Raw genomic sequence first — 18,852 nt, 5'->3', positions numbered from 1 at the left:
TTGGTGAATCTTAAGATCATCGCCTGAGACTTTTCCTCCTCTTATTATTCATCATTTTCCAAAAATGGTCTCCACATTCTACCAGATAGCATTAAGACTGCTATATTTTAGTTTATTCAGGTCATGCTATAATTCACTTTTCATGATGGCAAACCTTGGACAGTTAACTGCAGTAAAATGACTTGTTGAAAATAATATAGCGGGTAAGAATTAATACTGGACTCACAAAGTCATGCCATAGCCTTTACGTTGAAAAAGATGATAATCACACAAATGCTTCTGACAAAAGTCTTGCACTGGCTTATTCTTGTTCAGAAGAGTTGTAGTTTTGCCAGTGTCATTTACGCAGCAGTCTTCTTCATATCTGGTCTAACCTAGATCTTGGCTAGTGGCTCCTTATTGGATATAAATTTGTCTAGCAGTTTGGGGGTTTGAACTGGTGCATTATGGGCTAAGTTAAAAGAGAGACTTCTTTTAACTTACATACCACAGCTTGTCAGAAAGTCAAATGGTAAAAACTTATGAAAATATTTTCTATTTCCTTTTCTGTTTATGTTAACTTCTGGGTAATTTCCTGAGATCTAAGTTCTGTTTCACTGATTCTGTCTTTAGCTATGTCTGATCTGCTGTTTAATTAACATTGAGTTTTGAATTTTGTTGACTATATTTTTCATTTTAAAGTTCTAATTCTTCAAGTCTGCCTTTTTTGATAGTGCATTATTCTTTTAGTATTTATTTTTTGATGTTTTTAATCATTTATATATACTTATTTTAAGTGTTAGTTAATTCTGTTTTCTGAAGTTCTCTATGAGAGTGGTGGGAGTTTCCTTTATGGTGGATTGTTTTGCAGTTTTGTATTGTGAGCTCATTTTAAGAGGGACTTTATCTGTGGGACTTCTGGGGATTAGGAGTGAGTCTCCCAGAGAGTATTACCAAGCCATTTTAAACGAAACTTTCTCAGTTTGAGGATTCCTGGACCACACAGAGAATCAACTCAAACTTCAAACCCTCATGAAAGCAGGTCTATATTTATTTGTGAACTCTCAGGGAAATGTCTTACTTTCCCAGATACAGAGGCCAATCCAAAACAGAAGGTAGTACATTAAAAAAATATGTATATATGAATATGTATATGTATATGAAAATTGGAAATAAGGATATATCCAATTGCCCAGTCTATCAGTTTTAAGCTAATTATTTAATTCTTATGTAAGTAATTTATTTACATTAGTTCAAATGTCAAAAGTATAAAACAGTATACAGTAAAGTCTTTCTTCTGCCCTTGTCCTCCTCCTCCTCCTAATTTCCACTGCTCCCAACAGGTAACCACTGTTACTAAGTTCTTGCTTTTTTCCCTAGGGGTATTTTTATACAAACATGGTGATAAAAATATTTCCTCTCCCTTTTTTACCCAGATAGTAACATACCATACCAGAAGTAGTGCTCTATGCTTTGCTTCTTAACAAGGCATATTAATAATAAACTTTGGAGATCTTTCCATGTCAGTCCATAATAAACTTGATTATTCTTTTCATTATCCCTGTGTATGATTGTACAGTGAGTTGATGGACATTTAATCTGCAGCTGTTTCATTACAGTTTGCTCTAGGAGCTCACAGATCAATTCACAGATGCTATTTTCTTTCACCTCTTTTTTCTTCAATGACGTATCTTCTCTTCCACTTACCCAGGATCAACTTGCAGCGGATATGTACAATTTTATGGCCAAAGAAGGGGAGTACGGCAAATTTTTTGTTACGGTAAGCACTTTGCCCTGACGAGACGTTAAAGCATTTTAAAGTTGAGTCATTTTAGCTTTTTTGCAAAAGATGTCATTTTTGGTTTTGCTCAGCCATTGTGTGTGTGTCCATCCAATGCTAACGTTACTTTTGTTTTTGAATGTGGGTCTGTTCTCAGTTATTAGAAGCTCAAGCAGATTACCATAGAAAAGCATTAGCAGTCTTAGAAAAGGCCCTTCCCGAATTGCGAGCCCATCAAGGTAACGTAACCTGCGTGCTGGCCTGATGCCTCCTTCTCGCCTCTGCCACTTCTGCCTCTGTTCTTCTTTACTCAGCTCCTTTGCATGCATTTCCTTTGGGCAAAGCCTCTCTGCCTAGGCGGGCACTATTTCCCAGCACACTTTCATCTTCCCTTGCTGCATTCTCTAATTTCTTCCAAACGCAAATTAACATACTAATGGAACATTTGCAGTTCTTCTGAAATCTTCAGTTGAAGAGAAAGCTGCACCCTTTGGGGGAAGCATCTGTTTTTCTATCTTCTAAATAGGCTCAAAACATTCTAGCCTCTAATTATCTTTTCGCAAATCAGTTATTTGTTTCATAGGGCTTAATTCTAGCCCTGCGATTCCAAGAGCATACATCCTATGAAAAAAATTTTGGACTTCCCAAAAGGAATTTTAGAAGCCAGTACCTGATACCGCATCATCAGGCACATAATCAGTGTGATTGAATCGTGAGACCATGACCACCTCGTTCCGATCTTGTTCTCATCAGCGCTCACTTTGCCCACCATATTCAAGCACATTGCAGATCCTACCCTCAACTTACGAGTGGACCAAACTTTCCTTTGATGTTTAGTTTTAGACTGAACATTAACTCTTTTGATTCTAATTCTCTCTGATTTGCCATCAGAGCATCTATCAGCAGAGATCAGTAAATGATCAGACATTGCTCTGTCACCTTTGGACCTGTTATACTCTTTTGCTTATGGTATAGTCCTGACATTTGGAACTCAGGTGCCCCCGACAGAACCACTGGTCTCAAGCTGAAAGAGGATCAAGCCAGGTGCTGAGTGTGATGACTCTGTGATTGTGAAAGAGACTGAGCATGTGTGTGTAGGGGGCTGGTTATGTCTGTGCGTGCACACTGGCCCCTCAAGAATACCACTCCTCCTCCCCTAAATTGCAGGCGATCCCAACAGAGTGTGACTTTGTGCCTGAAAGTCCTTAGATTTTGGAATCAGAAAATTCTATTTAGGACTTCCCTGGCGGTCCAGTGGTTAAGACTCTGCGCTTCCACTGCAGGGGGCGCAGGTTTGATCCCTGCTCGGGGAACTAAGATCCCGCATGCCACACAGCGCGACCAAAAAAAAAAGAAAAGAAAATGCTATGTCTTGACTGACCCCTTAGCCAGATCTTTAGCCATCTCGAGTGTGGTGGCTCTGATTTGCTGGGCCAGTCTTCAGAGGACGAGCTGCCCTCGCTTTCCAAAGTGATCCCATTTCCTAATTCGTGGGTAATGGGGTTGAGTCAGAGCGCAAAGGAATGAAGCTGCTGGCGAACAGTCAGCCTCGCAAGGGGCCGACTCTTGCTGGCCCAGGTCAGAGCACCGGGAGCCTGTATTTACGGGGTACCTTCTGTGTGCGGGGCCCTGCACAGGACGCAACAGTAAACATCATCATCCTAGCCTTTGAATGGCTTTAAGCCTGGTTTGGAAAGGTTGACGAACAGGCACAAAATGAGAAGATTTAAGCAGCGCCACGCCCCCCTTTTTTAAACTCCCATTCTATTTTTACCCAAGGCTATTTTCCCTAGAGAAGTATGTCAGAAAGTCATGGGGAACAGGCAGGGGCAGGGAAGAGGTTTAGGCTGGAACAAGGGAAGCTGGTGTGTGAGGAGGAGCAGCCAGTGAAGGAAATGAGATTCTTCTTTCTCTCTAAGGCTGCCGCCTTCACCCACGCCTTGGAATTCAACCCTTTTCACCTCTGCCTGTCCTCAAATCTGCCTCTCGTCTTAGTTCTGTCTTCCTCTTCCTTCTCTGTTTTCAGAAAGACTCAAAGTGTCCTTACGGTAGGAAAAAAAAAAACTGGACCCTCTGCCCCGTGCCCTGCGCACCCTGGTCTCACACTCTCGGTCGGCTGGCCTTAGTTCGGTACCTGCCTATCCTCAGCGTGATGCCCCGTTTCACTGCATTCTCCTTCGTTTTCCTGGGAGGTTCTTCGAATGACTCATTTCCGTCGGCCACCTCCGTTTTCTAACCGCCTCCCCACCCCTAACACTTTGCAGTCTGGTTTCTACTCCCAATCACTCTGCTATTAAAACAAACAGACAAAGAAACATTGCAAGTCCCAATGGGTGGATGATTCTGATTGTTAGATTCTGGCATTTGACGTGGCTTGAGCCGTCTCTTCCTTGTCAATTTTTTCCCCTCGTTTCACTCGATTGTTTTCTGTCATTGTTGAGGCTGTGTTTCCTTCATGTCTGTCCCCTCCTCAGAAGTCAAGCCTTTCCTGAGATCCAGTCCTTTCTCCTGTGTTCTTCTCCCTCCCTCCCTCCCACCTTTTCTCTCAAAATCCCCTCATTTTGGTGGCCTCCACTCACACCTGCATCTCCATCCTCTCAGCCTCAGCGTCAGTTCCCTTTGATGACTGGCTGTCACCTTAAACTCAGCGCATCTCAAGAAGCAAACTGATGCTTCCCCCACACCAGCTGGCCTTTCCTCCCCCCTTGTCTCCTTGGTACCTCCTTTCTCCAAACAATCCAGGTTTCAAACCTTGGAGCCATCTTTTCCTTCCTTTCTGATACCCTCTGGCCGGGTTCTGTGCATTTTTCCCTCTGCTGTGCCCTCCTCTTCATTCTCACTGTCCCACTCTACTCCGTGCCCCTGTCGCCTGGTGCACAAGTGTGGAATAAAGTGTCCATCCCCAGACTCAGGATCCCTGGTCTTTTCTCAGCCTATGTCCTCCTGGTCTATTTAATTCCTGTCAGTCTTCTAAGACCTTCGCCAAGCTCCCCTTCTCTGAGAAGCCTTCTCTGACAACTGAAGCCAACAGTGAACACTTTCGTCTCCTGAATCACTCTAGCATTTATGGTCTACACCAGAAGTCGCAAACAGCCATACCTCATTAAAAAAAAAAAAAAAAAAAAAAAAAAAATTTTTTTTTTTAAACTAATTGCCATCATTTAAAAATCAGACTCTTTTCACATAACAGTGCTAACTTCTGGCTTCTCTTGGAAGTCCAGAGGGCCTGGGACGCTGGATCTGCTTTCCCGCGTGGCGACATTGCTCTGGCGCCGAGGAGCAGCTGCTGCGTCTTGGCAGGCCACGCCCTCCCCACCCCGATCCCGCACCTACAGGGCCCATCCGGCCCCCGCAGACGATTGTGTTTGCGACCCTAGTCTATACCATTTTTCTGCCATGGCTTAGCAAACGTGTCTTGTCTTGTTAATTGCTGTTGTGCGTCTGCCTGTGTGTCTTGTGTTTTCTTCACACTTAGACTGCTCTCACCCCAGGGGTGGGGGGCCTCTGTGAACTCTGGGTGCCTGCTGCAGGGCCTCGCATGTCAGAGGTCTGTGGTTTGAGGAGCAGCCCCTGCGGTGGCGTTTGCCTCCGGAGTGGCCTCTAGGTCAGCGGCTCTCACATCCACCCTCTGCCAACAGTACACCGAGGTGGGGGAGGGACACCCTGTCCAGGGTTTACTAGAAAGTTCCGGCAGGAGTCTGGACTGTGCCCGCCTCTCAGCATAGTAGGGTCCGGCATGGGGAGGTGATGGCAGGAGTCGTTTGCAGAACTCCCCTGGGTGATTCTGATGTATCCGCCCAGGCGAAGGGTCAGCTGGCCCTTTTCTGCCTGTGTTGAGAATCACTGCTTTAGATAAAAGGGAGAAAGTATTCAAGGTAAGATCTGGCCTTTGAGAGGACTGTCCCAGAGCTCTGTCTTCTGAGAAGGCCCAGGCCCTTGGATGCTTCTTGTGTTTGGAATTCCACTGACCAGGGCCGGGGCTGAAGCCAGGGACGAGGGGCCTCTGGACAGTTCTGAGAGCGGCCACTGCCTTCCGCCCCCCCACCCCTTCCTTTAACCTTTACCCTACTTGCTCTTTCCATCAAGTTTTGACTTTTCACAAGCACCCAGGTCTGCAGGTTTGTGGGATCTCACTTTCCTTCCTGTGATGGGCCCCGCCTGCTCTCACGTGTAGGGCAGTGTCAGAGCCACGCTAGGGTAACACTGCCTGCCTGGAATCCAGGATTCGAATACCAGAGTGGCTGAAGGACACATGTCCACAGGCTGAGAGGGACATGAGCCCTTCCTGTCGCTGGAAAGAACCATGCTTCCCCAGTGGAGTATTTTCCACCAACTGGTTTGCCCTCTTTGGCTTCTGTGTGCTTCTCAGTTGGTGCTGAATCTCTGCACCCCGCCAGGCAGGCCGGGCCCAACCACACCCTTCTTACCCTCCTTCAGTACATCCATGTCCTAAATGCCTGTTTCTGTTTCCCGCTTTATTGTATGTCTTTTTGCTAAGCTGCCTCAAATCTTTTGTGGAATGAAGCAGAGCATATGACTGGAAAATGATATGCAGTATTGCTCTGCTGCTGTCGGCACAGCCTCCAGCCTCAGCTGCCTTGGGGCTGCATTCTCTCCTACTCAGAATCTTGGACTGTTTGGGGATATGGCACCAGAAGTGCTGCATGTCCTGGAGATGTCACCTCTAATAGGGGTTGGCATGGGCCCTCTCCAGTCCTTATGACAATGCTTGGCCTGTGTTTAAATTTTTAAGAAATTATTTCCTTTTTTAAAGGAAGGAGTCTATTTCTCGTCCTCTAGGTAGGAGACCAGTCATGCTTTGCATGGCTAGATAAATTTCTGGAAAACTGTGCTCAGATGGACCATTGGTTTTAGCGCAAGGCAGCCCACCCGTCTCGGGTAAATGCGGGTGTGATGCTGGGCCAGAAGCACCCTCACAGCTTCCACTGGGCATCTTGCATTGGGTGCCACGTGGGCGCGTCAGGGCGCCGATCCACTGGTCACCTCCCCAGCCTGGCACACATTTTGTACCCTAGTAAATGGGAAATGACAAAAACGAAGAGAATAGATGCTTCCCCCTTTCCAAGTCCTTGGCTACGGGCTTTAAAAAAAAATAATAATAATAATCCCCTTCAGTAGTTTGGGGGAGGAAATAACTTGGCAATGCCGCGAGGTTGTCGAGTGTCTTACTGAATGGTCTGCTGCTCTAGATAAGTGGGCAGAGAAGCCCGCCTTCGGGACGCCTTTGGAAGAACACCTGAAGCGGAGCGGGCGCGAGATCGCGCTGCCCCTCGAGGCCTGCGTCATGCTGCTCCTGGAGACGGGCATGAAGGAGGAGGTGAGGCCCCGCCGCCCCGGCCGGCCTCTGCAGACCAGTGGCTCTCAAAACCGCGCTCACCATGACCACATTTCACACTGAGACCCTGTCCGTGTTGCCATGGTAGACCCTAAATGAAACAGAGGTTTCACAGAGCAGTATTTACCTTGCCTACCCGCAGTACACTCTGCCTTTTTCTTTTTGGTCCCATTTGATTATTTCATTTTACGCTGTGGTTGTGATTTGTGAAAACGAATTTCATGAGGTACTGTAGAACCAGAGCTCCCATGAGCTTTAGTTTCTAATAATACGAATTTTATATTTGTGTTGTACTATGCAGTGGGGTGGAAGTTGGGGGGGGCATTTACATTATTTTGTGGAATCCTTACCCAGAAAACCCCATGAACCAAGCAGGGCAGGTCTCATTACTCTTCTTGTGTAGACAAGGAATTCAGCACACAAGGAGTTCATGCTGGGGCAGAGCTAGAATCAAAACACAAGTCTTCTTTTTCCTTTTGAAAGCTTAGTATTGAAGTGTAACGTACATATAGAAAAGTGCATGTATCATAAGTGAACAGCTTGATCCATTTTCACCATCTGAACTCACCCATGTAATCAGCACCCAGATCAAGAAACCCCCTGGGGAACCTTCCTTGCATTTGCTTCCAGTCACCGCCCCCCACCCTGACCCCATCAATGTGACCCCAGCTCCTAACAGCCTAGATCAGTGCTTCTCATCCGAGGCCAGTTCCACTGCCTCCGGGAAACATTTGGCAAGGTCTGCAGACATGTTTGATTGTCACAACTTGGGGAGCAGGGGGAGGAGTTGCTATACTATATATCCAGGGGGTAGAGACCAGGGATGCTTCTAAACATCCTTCAGTGCACAGGACAGCCTCACAACAAAGAATTACCTGGCCCAAAATGTCAGTACTGCTGAGGTTGGGAAACTCTGCCTAGATTAATGTTGCTGAAAGCCCAAGTCTTATAACTGCTGGCCCAATGTCTCCATAAGGCCTGCTCCCTTGGTTGACCTTTCATGGGTTTTTCTCCAAGTAACATTTAGGGCAGTGAAAGTGACCAGTAGCCAAGCCTAACAATTTTTCTTGAGGTTTCAATTTTTAAAAAATATTCCTAAATATTCCTAAATTTAGAAAATCCATGGCGATCAACCTGGTGGAAGTATGAAATATTGCTTTTAAATAGATTCCTAACAGGCATGGTTATTTTGGCAATGGGGCAGGGCACGAGCTAGCACTGATTAAAAATGGTCTGCTCTCTGCCTAACACTCTGCTGGGGGTACAAGCGCAGTCCTCTTTACTCCTCCCGACAGCCCTGCAGCTCTCCTGGATGAGCTGTGCTGGAGCTGGGCGGCGGCGGGGGGGCGGGGGGGGGGCGCGTGGTGGGTGGAAGGCTCGTCCATCAGATTTTTACTGCCACTCAGTGTAAGGCTCACAACTTGAACTTGCTACTAACGGCTTTTCATTGTCTTTAGGGCCTTTTCCGAATTGGGGCTGGGGCCTCCAAGTTAAAGAAACTGAAAGCTGCTTTAGACTGTTCTACTTCTCACCTGGATGAGTTCTACTCAGACCCCCATGCTGTAGCAGGTGAGCTCCAAGGAGGCGCCCTCAAGGTGGTAACAGATGATCAGTTAAAGATCCAATATTAAGTGACAGTTAAAATTAAATGGTCTCCTTATAAGTTTAAGTGACAAAACTGAAATGACAAATAAAACTGAAAAGCGTGTGTGCGTACACTTACACATACATATCTTTTCTGTTCCTGTTTTGGGGGTTTTGTTTTGTTTTCCTGATTATTAAGTAAAGGTGAAGGTAGCTTGTAATCCAAATGTTTAGAGGCATGCTTTTATTTTCTTCCCTTTTACCCCCAAATCTCCATCTGCCTAGAGAGATGATGTCTTATTAAGAAGATAGCTTTGAAACTAATTTTATTTTCTATTGTTCTCTCAGTATATTTTACAAGGGATGGAAATTGTTTTATGAGCATTTCATTCTGTAACCACTCCTGCCAATTCATGATTTATTCTATACATTGTGAACGGTTATAGCTGAGATCATTTCAATTTGCAAAATAATATATCCTGAGAGTTCCGGCCTTGCCCCTTGTCATACTCAAAGAGGGTGTTAATAATTTCAGGTGCTTTAAAGTCCTATTTACGGGAACTGCCTGAACCTTTGATGACTTTTAATTTGTATGAAGAATGGACACAAGTTGCAAGGTAAGTTTAAAGAACACCTAGTTTTAAAAGCTAAAGGAAACGACGCAATACTTTGTCCCCTTTGTAAATCATCTTACCCTTGGGGATCATAAAAATAACATTAAAGGGCTTCCCTGGTGGCGCAGTGGTTGAGAATCCGCCTGCCAATGCAGGGGACACGGGTTCGAGCCCTGGTCCGGGAAGCGGAGCAACTAAGCTCGTGTGCCACAACTACTGAGCCCGCGTGCTGCAACTACTGAAGCCCATACACCTAGAGCCAGTGCTCCGCAACAAGAGAAGCCACCGTAATGAGAAGCCCACGCACCACAACGAAGAGTAGCCCCCACTCACCGCAACTAGAGAAAAGCCCACGTGCAGCAGCAAAGACCCAACACAGCCAAAAATAAATAAATTTATAAAAAATAATAATAATATTAAAATAGTGTATTTAGAGCTGTGTGGGAACTCAGCTGTGTAATAATATAATGTTACCATTATCAGTAACAATAGTTGATGCTTACTGAGCCCTTACTGAGTGCTGAGTACCGTAGTAATCCTTATGCCCATTACTTCCTGTAGCCCATAATTAATGACATAAAAGGCAGAAGTTGTTGTTATCCTTCTTTTACAGATGAGGAAACTGAGACTGGGGGAGGAATGGCGTCATGTAATTGGCAGAGCTGGAATTCAGACCCAGAACTCTCTGCCCCAAAGCTGGAGTTCCTGTTGTTTATCCCTTCCCCTCCATTCCCAGCTTCCGTCTGCCCGGAAGTCGTTGGTTTAGGCAAGGCAGTCTTGTTGCAAAAGTTCTAGAGGTTTCTCTCCAGCCGACCAGCCCACCTCCTTGTCAACTTGTCCCTCCCGGTTCTCACTCAGAGGTGCCTAATTCCTCACCTGTAAGGGAAGAGGAACACATCTCCCCTGCCCTCCCACTCCTCCCCCCATCTTCAGATGCAGTCACCCGTTCCCATCAAAGAAGCCGTGTGCTCCGATGAGCTTTATGTCGTCACTTGAACCAGGCATTTGAGCTTTTCTCCGTAGCTGTGGAGTGAGAGACTTTGTCCCTGGTAGGTGGTGAGGATTTTAAAGTCGGAGTAAGTTCTTGGTCTGGTTGTGTCCTTGGAACCCAGCCCAGGGCGCAGCCTGCCGTGATGCCTGTGTCTGTGGGGCTGGAGGAATGGAACCTGCCCTCTGTGTCAGGTCGGGGCTCTAGGGCCTCTTATTGGGTGGGCGCCTTCGCTGCTCCTAGGCCTTGATTCTTCCCTCTGTTCTGAGACTCCCAGACTCATCCTATGAGGAAATAAGCTGTAAAGGAAGGTATCCGTCCACTGGTGTGTTGCTTCTACACTTGAGAACTGTCATCCCCTCCCAGTCACGTCGACTAGCTTCTAAAGTATAATCATGTTTAACCCCTACCCGAAGCTCTGCAGGCTGGTTCAGTTGTGGGGGAGGTTTTAAGTCCAAAGGCGTGTGGTGTGGGCAACTTCGAACACTCTGTCCTGCTGGTGGGCAGAGTTGACTCTGCTTTGCAGGCTCTTCGGGCCTGGGAAAGCTTGCACATTGAAACTCTACAGCAGAAGACCTCCTGCAATTGCTTCACAACAGAAAGGGCTCCTTGGCCTGGAGCCTGTGAGCAGTACTGAGAGCAGGGAGAGACCCAGGGGTCTGGGTGCCGGGAACATCTGGCTCCCCGAGGCTGTACGTGAATATACACATTCTCTAGACAGAATTTTCAGAACGTCTCCTGTGTGCCACGCATTGGTCTAGGTGGTTTCTCACCGTTCTGCCTCTGAAGCCTGACGGTCACTTGGCAGAATTAACATTCTTAATCCCCAGTTTGGCACATCAGGAGACTGAGTCTTGGCAAGGCTGACTAACTGCTCAGAGTATGTTAGTTAGTATTGGACTCCAAATTTCTTGCCCAAAAAAATGGGCTTTTTAAGAAATTTTTATTTATTTATCTTTTTAATTTTGGCTGCACCATGCAGCTTATGGGATCTCAGTTCCCTGAGCAAGGCTTGAACCCGGGCCACGGCAGTGAAAGTGCCAAATCTGATCCACTAGACCACCAGGGGACTCCCGCTGTGCTGTTTTCCAGCTGTGCTTTCTGTCAGTAGAGGCATTGCTGTTAATATAGCAGATGAACACAGGTGTTCCTAAAATGAGTACTAATAAATGGTTATGAATAAATTTTTTTTTCTCAGTGTACAAGATCAAGACAAAAAGCTTCAGGATTTATGGAGAACATGTCAGAAGTTGCCGCCACAAAATTTCGTTAACTTTAGGTATGTATGATTGGCACCCTGCAAATTAAGCCACCAAGCTACAGTGAAGAATGGTTTACTCCACAGCAGAGAGGCCATTTAATTCAAGCATGTTTGGCATATCAAAAAAATGCTCTGGAGAGTAACTCGGGTTTGCCGGGAACGGGATTTGATGTATATTACTGTGATGCATCTGAAGCACATTGATTGTGTCTGGCATTAATAGGTAGGTCGCCTGATCATTTTATCACTGCAGCTATTGGGGGAAAAAATTCTTGTGGAAAGGTTGACTGACAATATGTTGGATTTGGAGTCTAAATTGTCCAGTATCTAAAAGGCAAAAATTAAACAATAGCTGTACTTTCTGTAATATCTTTCATATATGGTACATAATTTATTTTAAGCGGAGCACAAATCATCCTACTAAATAAAATTTCAAGAAATGCAGATTATGTATTAGTTTATGGAATGACTATGTTTTTACGAAATTTTACCATGGAATAAATTTCTAGGATTTAACCTCTATTTTCCCTTTAAAATATTTTCCCTTAAAATATAACTTCGCAGAAGCATAGAGAGAAGGGTAAAAGGTAGCCCCAGGTAATAAAGTCATTTAAAACCAAAGAAAATGTTGTGAGAGGATTTGGTCCAAAATGACATACTTTACTGGTGAAATTTCTGGTATGTCACTTGACCGTTAATTTCAGTCTTAGGTCCTGTCACTAAGCTAAGCTAAACATTCTCTTTTAATATCTTAACTCTCAATTTTGCCTTATGAGTGCATTGATATTTATAATATTCCTTATTTGACTCATTTAACACACCCAGCTTGGAATTGCAGATACTCTTAGCCTATTTAGTGTCTTATGGTAGAAACAGAATTACAGTTCTTTTACTTTGGGATTTAGCCTTTTATGTTTGTTTAATTTACTCATTATAATTTTTACTAATTGTTTGTTGAATAGGGAGGACATTCCCATGGTTCATAGTTCAAAGATTTACAGTGGAAAAAATCTCTCTCCTCTTCCTCTCTCCCAGCCACCCTACTTCCTCTCCTGAGACACAACCTATGTTTTCAGTTTCTTATATATCCTGTCAGCAAGAGTTGATACATATAGAATCAAATATATATATATACACATACATATGTACAAACATTTCTTTCTCTCACAGCTTTCACTTTTTTTAAAAACCAAATGGCAATGTATATTACATACATCATTCTCCTCCTTGCCTTCTTTGCTTAATATATATCCTGTAGGTTTGTCCATATCAGTACCTCTTACTTTTTTATGACTGCATAGTACTCCACTGTGTGGATATGTTGTAATTTATTTAATCAGCCCCCTAGTGGTAGATAGTTGGGTTGTCCTTAATTTTTTGCTTTTATAGTGCTGTTCTTGTACATAAGAGAGTATATCTATATGATAGATTGGATATCTTCATAACTACTGCCTAAAGCATTTTCAAATACAGTTTCTTTTAAGCAATATACCTATACTTCTATTTTTTTATTATGTTTGTATTAAAAACATTGATCCCATTGTTAATCATAGTATAATCTATTTCGGGGTAGATAGATTAGGGCATAAAGGAGAAACGGATTAGAAATACACAGCATATAGAGATCGAATCTTTGAGGTTTACGTTTGATCTGTTTTCGCCTTTCAAGCCCTAAACTATCTGTTCCCTGAAACAAAGAACACACGCTTAACCCGAGCCCGATTTGGATTTTGTCATTTAACAGCCTGCATTTAGCACCTGAGCAGTCTGGGGCTGAGTGCCCCCGGACAGGGAGATACTATTCCTCCAAATAGTTCAGAGTAGATGCTCTCCCCCTTCTCTTTTTGTTCCATAGGTATTTAATCAAGTTCCTTGCAAAGCTTGCTCAGACCAGTGACATTAATAAAATGACTCCCAGCAACATTGCAATCGTGTTAGGCCCTAACTTGTTATGGGCCAAAAATGAAGGGTGAGTAATCATTTCCCATATCCTATTATTTTAACTTCTTTCCACCTGATGGGAACAATAGAAATGTAACTCACTTCTGAAGTTGATCTTTGCCTTTAGCTGACTTTCTCGGAGCACCGCTGTGAGCTGGGTCCTGTCCCAGACGCTGGTCACACAAAGGTGTAGGAGACCTTGTCCCAGTCCTCAAGGGGCCCCAGTCCTGGGCAGCCAGGCAGGTGGACGGCTATAGTGCAGTGCTAAGCTCCGCATACACGTCTGTGTATCACAGACGTTATAAAGGAGGAACACAGCTCAGGTTGAGAAGTTCAGGAGGCGATGGCACTTGAGGGGCTGATGGGTGAATGGTTTCCCACGCGTGGGACCTGAATGAGCCCCGCACGGCGGGCGTGAAAGGGCCTGGAGCACAGGGGCCGTGAGGCTGTGGCTGAGGTTTATGGAGCTGGAGCCGGGTTAGGAAGGGCCTCACGTATCTTGCTGAGACGTTAGGAACTTATTTTACGGGTTATGGGGGGAAGGGAGCATCAGAATTTCTCAGCAGAAGAATGACTTGATCAGCTTGCATTTAGAAAGATAATTTGTTGGCACTGAGAGCTGTAGATTGACTGGAGGGGAGGGATCGGGGAGGTCAGCTAGAAAGCGTCTGGGAAACCACTCACGTTGTCGTCTGCTCTGTTTGGTGGCATTATAATGATCCATTTAATCCTCACAAGTTGTCTTTCGGAGTTGGTGCTTTTGTCCTCACTTTTGCAGATGAGGATGCTGAGGCTTAGAGAGGACGAATCAGTTGCTTAAGGTTGCACAGCAGGGAAACGGTGGGGCCCACAGAGCCTGTCCTTAAGCTTCACCACCCTTCCCTGCCCCCCGTCAACTGCTGTTCAGCTTTGTAAAATCATGAGCGGTTCAAATTTCCATCAAAAAATGCAGGGACTTTCTGAATCAAAATCTTTCTGTCTTTAACTCATTCACTCCCTCATATATGCTCACTCTTGTTTCAGAAAGTATTTATAAGATTCTTTACAAAGATCCAATGTCATAAAGCAAATGAAAGATAAGTGGATATAAAAGCTAACTACATAGCACGTCACATCTTATAGCAAATAAATTCCAGGAAGACCAAAGAGGTAAATATAAAGAGTGATGTCATAAATATGGCAGGTTAAAAAATAAATAAATAAACATAAACATGGCAGGTAAATATTTATTAGCTTTTGGGATATAAACGAATTTTATAAACATAAAATCAGTTCTGGAAACAAAAAGATTTAGCTTTATAACAGCTAGAAACTTCTGTAAGTCAGAAAGCTCCTTAAATAAATGGCAATTCACAAACCAGGAGTTCCTCCAAAAATATCCAGATATATAAAAAGGTCTTGAAATCAATAGACAAACAGTACCTCCTCAAAAAGAAAACTTTGCAAAGAACACGAGTGGACCGTTCCTCCCCAGTTCTAAGGTTCTAAGGTTCTAAGGTACAAGAGGCATCAGAATCCAGATGGGCAGAGGGAAGTGTGAACAGGTGGGGAGGGTAATTTACAGGCAGAGCTGGCATTTTAAGCTGGAATTTAAAAGGAGCTAGAACTTTCACCTGGTTGGAAATTGGGGTGAAAATGTTCTCCCCAGTGGAAAGAGAGGTCGGAGTGATAAAATGAGGGAGGAGATAGGTTTGGGGCAGTCAGGTGTGGGATCCAGCCTATCAGGGATTCAGTGTCTTCATTTATAAGGCCTCAGAATAGTCCCCATGTTGTAAAAATTAAATGCAGGGAGGAATCTGAGGCTCTGAACATGGTAGGTGCTCAGTAAATGTCAGGCCCTTGCAGCTTGTCTGCTTTCCCGTGTTCTGACTCTGAACTGGACATGAGCCCTTCAACAGCAGGAACAACGATTCTTCTTTATTTTCTTCCTTGTGGGCCCTGGGCATTCGGACACAGTCAACTTCTGAACATGCATCTTGGGACCAGTCCACATACGTGCGTGACAGCCTTAATAATATGTGTAAATGCGGGGGCCCAGGTCTTCTGATGATCAGAGGCACCCTGAAACACTGCATACGCTTGGCTGCATTCTAGGCAGAATGGCTTTGTGGTGATCTGGAGACTTAGAAGATGACTCCCAGGGGCAGGACTGTGCCAGTGGGTAAATGCAACCCTGTCCCCAAACAACTGAAAACCAGCATTTTGACACACTGTTGGTCACTAACTTACGCCTAGTTGTTATCACAACACAGACTAAGAAGTGACAGCCGAGTCAGGGCAGTTTTTCTTCCTGGGCCATCACTGCCACACCCCTAGGCCAGGGCCTTGTGGATTTAATTTTTGCATTCGTAGTTAAATGTTTTATCCTTTAGATATGAAAAATTGAATTGCCCTGACTCAACCTGCAGAAATCAGGGGCTGCCCGGGGAGGTGTTTTAACTTTGTGAACTTCCTTTGCAGAACGCTAGCCGAAATGGCAGCGGCCACATCCGTCCACGTGGTTGCTGTCATTGAACCCATCATTCAGCATGCCAACTGGTTCTTCCCCGAAGGTAACTGCCGCTCCGAGTTCATTGGCTCCAAAAGCACAATAATATGCAACAACAGTATAAAAAATCTTTTTAAAGAAGCAGATACTTCAGTAATCCCTTCATGATTATATAATTGGCTTCACTTTTTCACATTTCTTCGTATTTTGACAAAGCAATAACGACATTATTGTGTATTTCACTTTGTTTCACTTAACATAGAGTCATTCATTCAGCCAGTGTATACTGAACACTCACTAGGCGCATATGTTTGCTGGTAAGACATGCTGTCTTCCCTGGAGGAACTTGGTCACTGGAGAAGGAGGCTTTATCCTCAGAGAAATTGTAACACATGGCACATTAGAAGGAAGATGGATGGGGAATGAGTTGACAACTCATGCTGGGCACAAAGTGCCAGGGATTGCTTTATAGAAGAGGTGACACTGAATATGCAGGGATCCTCAGAGGTTCCGTGGCTCCCCTCGCGGGTACTGGTTGGGCAAGTGCTGGGAGTCTGGACCTCCCACCCCAGCTTTGCCCAGAGCAGCCCTGCTGTCAGCCTCTGGCGTGTAAGCTCCATGAGGCCAGGACGCGCTCACCTTTTCTTTACCACTGACGTCCGCCATCAAGAATCACGCCCCACTCATGTAAGGTTGCGCAGTAAATGTGTGATGGGTGAATGAATATTGTCATTCTGTCCAAGATTTCCTTTGAGAAAATGAGTCTTCAAAATCTGCTATGGGCAGTATGGAATTGATGTTGCCTTTTATTTCTATTTAATATCAAGCTGTAAATATCTTATTTTTTTATGATTCAAATAAGTATAACCCATGCTCACATTCCTCTTCTGTATTCCATGATTTTTTTTTTAACAAAAAAAGAAAGCAGGGGAGTTGTGTGACTTGGATTCTGAATCATACCCCCTCCCCTATTTCTGGTTTTCTTATTTTACCCTCCACCCTGGTTTGGTAAACTGTCCTTTAAGAAGGTGAGAGTGCCCAGGGCTTCCACCTGTGAAATAGGGAGGGCTTGTGGATGGAAGAATGAGGCTCCTATTCCAGTGGGGTGTTCTCAAGCTCCCTCAACCCCTGTGCCCTGTGTCTCATATACACTTGTTTCTTTCTTCTGGCAGAGGTGGAATTTAATGTCTCAGAAGCATTCGTACCTCTCACCACCCCAAATTCCAATCACTCATCCCACACTGGAAATGACTCTGTCGACTCGGGGACCCTGGAGAGGAAGCGGCCTGCCAGCATGGCGGTGATGGAGGGGGACCTGGTGAAGAAGGAGAGGTGTGTGCAGAGCTATTGACTTTCACACCAGCGATAGATGGCTCAGAGAGGAGTCGGTGGACCCACCGTCCCTGGTCCTGCCTCAGTGGACTTGCCACTGGGGAGTGGCCTGCACCCAGGCCTGTTAAGAGTCCAGCTAGTTTCAGGAGTTCTGCTTTAGTCCATTCCAAACATTACTCTGACCCCAAAGTAGGTGTGTAGCTTGTCAGTTAACAATCATCCCTGACGCATTCAAGCTTTACTTGGTGGTCTCTGATAAGCCCTACCCAGTAGCATCACACACATGTTACAGATTCACCTAAATGTACTTGATTGGGGAAAAAGAGAGAAAAAGAAAAAAAAAGTTAAATATTGTGGACGTCTGTCCAGGAGTGAATGTGAGAACAACCTACCTCTCGCAGTGACATGTGCGAGTTGGTGTTTGAAGACATATATTCTTAGTATAACCTGGCCCCTCATTGGAAGCCAACCATAGAAACCTCAGTTTTTGCCAATTCTGGAATCAAAAAAAAAGTCTGTGTTGGACTTAGTGAGAGACAGTACTAGTCTCTATTACTAGGCTCCTTGGGTGATTTGTGGGATTTTCAAAGGTTATTAAGGCTATTTGTGATTTTTGCCTTCAGATGCCAATCTATCTGACATGTGTGCTGAAGTGCCACTGGGTTCACCAATAATGCTGAGTTAGAAGTCATGTGCTTTTCTCGCATACATGCAATAATGTTACTGAAAATAGTTTTACGTGAAAACTAAACAACAAGCTCTTATTCTAATTGCCCAATCTTATAGTGTGGTTTGTTTTTTATTTTGCCTTTTTTTTTTTTAAAGCCCATAGCAAAGGAAAAAGCTTTACTTTTCTATTCTGTCACTTCTCTGAACCCACATTCCCACATTCGGAAGTGCTTCCTGATGACAAACTCTGTCCTCCACAGAATTAGCCTTTATGCATTTTAAGTTACAAAATGGAATGTTATGGGTCTAGTTAGCACACAATAAACAGTTCTTAGACATCTTCCTGGATGGATTCCCCCCGCCAACTGACCCAGTAGCCACAAGCTCAGGGAGCCATGTGTCTTTTTATTTTTCGAACTGGAGAAACGTGTTAAAGTTCATACACCAGTGGGCTTCAGTGAAAAGTGAATATCCCTTCTAACCTGTCCTCCAACCACCATCCCCTTCCCCAAAGCAACTATTTTTCCAATCCTACACATCCTTTCAGATACATTCTTTGCATACGCATAGACCAGTGTTCGTACATCTCAGCTTAAGAGGAGGTGCGATGTGACAGCCTTACGTTGCCACTGGTGGCACTTCTGCACTCAGCTTCCACCCTGATGCCCAAACACACAGGTTCGAGATAATCGCCTTGTACATCGTACTGTGGAAATAAAAACACAAACATGATGTCACTTACTCAAGATGAAGCCTGCCCGTTTGCTTTCAGCTGCTCATACCCACTTTGAGAAAGGCCAGGTCCAAGTTTAAAACGCACTTGAGTTGCTTGCCTGGGTAACAGGAGTGACCATTAATCT

General features: G+C 44.6%; 1 protein-coding gene across 5 annotated transcripts in view; it reads left to right on the top strand.

Moving 5' to 3' along the window:
• ARHGAP17 (Rho GTPase activating protein 17) overlaps positions 1-18,852 on the top strand; it is a 90,663-nt gene that overhangs the window by 54,574 nt on the left and 17,237 nt on the right. For all 5 annotated transcript variants that reach the window (XM_068565422.1, XM_068565417.1, XM_068565418.1 and 2 more), the window contains exons 8-16: positions 1,691-1,759; positions 1,917-1,998; positions 6,970-7,097; positions 8,573-8,684; positions 9,235-9,316; positions 11,500-11,580; positions 13,418-13,531; positions 15,964-16,055; positions 17,164-17,323. In XM_068565422.1, coding sequence (XP_068421523.1) covers positions 1,691-1,759; positions 1,917-1,998; positions 6,970-7,097; positions 8,573-8,684; positions 9,235-9,316; positions 11,500-11,580; positions 13,418-13,531; positions 15,964-16,055; positions 17,164-17,323 — 920 coding nt within the window. The remainder of the gene's footprint in view (positions 1-1,690; positions 1,760-1,916; positions 1,999-6,969; positions 7,098-8,572; positions 8,685-9,234; positions 9,317-11,499; positions 11,581-13,417; positions 13,532-15,963; positions 16,056-17,163; positions 17,324-18,852) is intronic.

This window comes from Eschrichtius robustus, chromosome 16 (genome assembly GCF_028021215.1).
Source record: "Eschrichtius robustus isolate mEscRob2 chromosome 16, mEscRob2.pri, whole genome shotgun sequence".
NCBI lineage: Eukaryota > Metazoa > Chordata > Mammalia > Artiodactyla > Eschrichtiidae > Eschrichtius > Eschrichtius robustus.
Note: the sequence above shows the minus strand (reverse complement) of the source record. Positions and strands in the feature narration are given on the sequence as shown.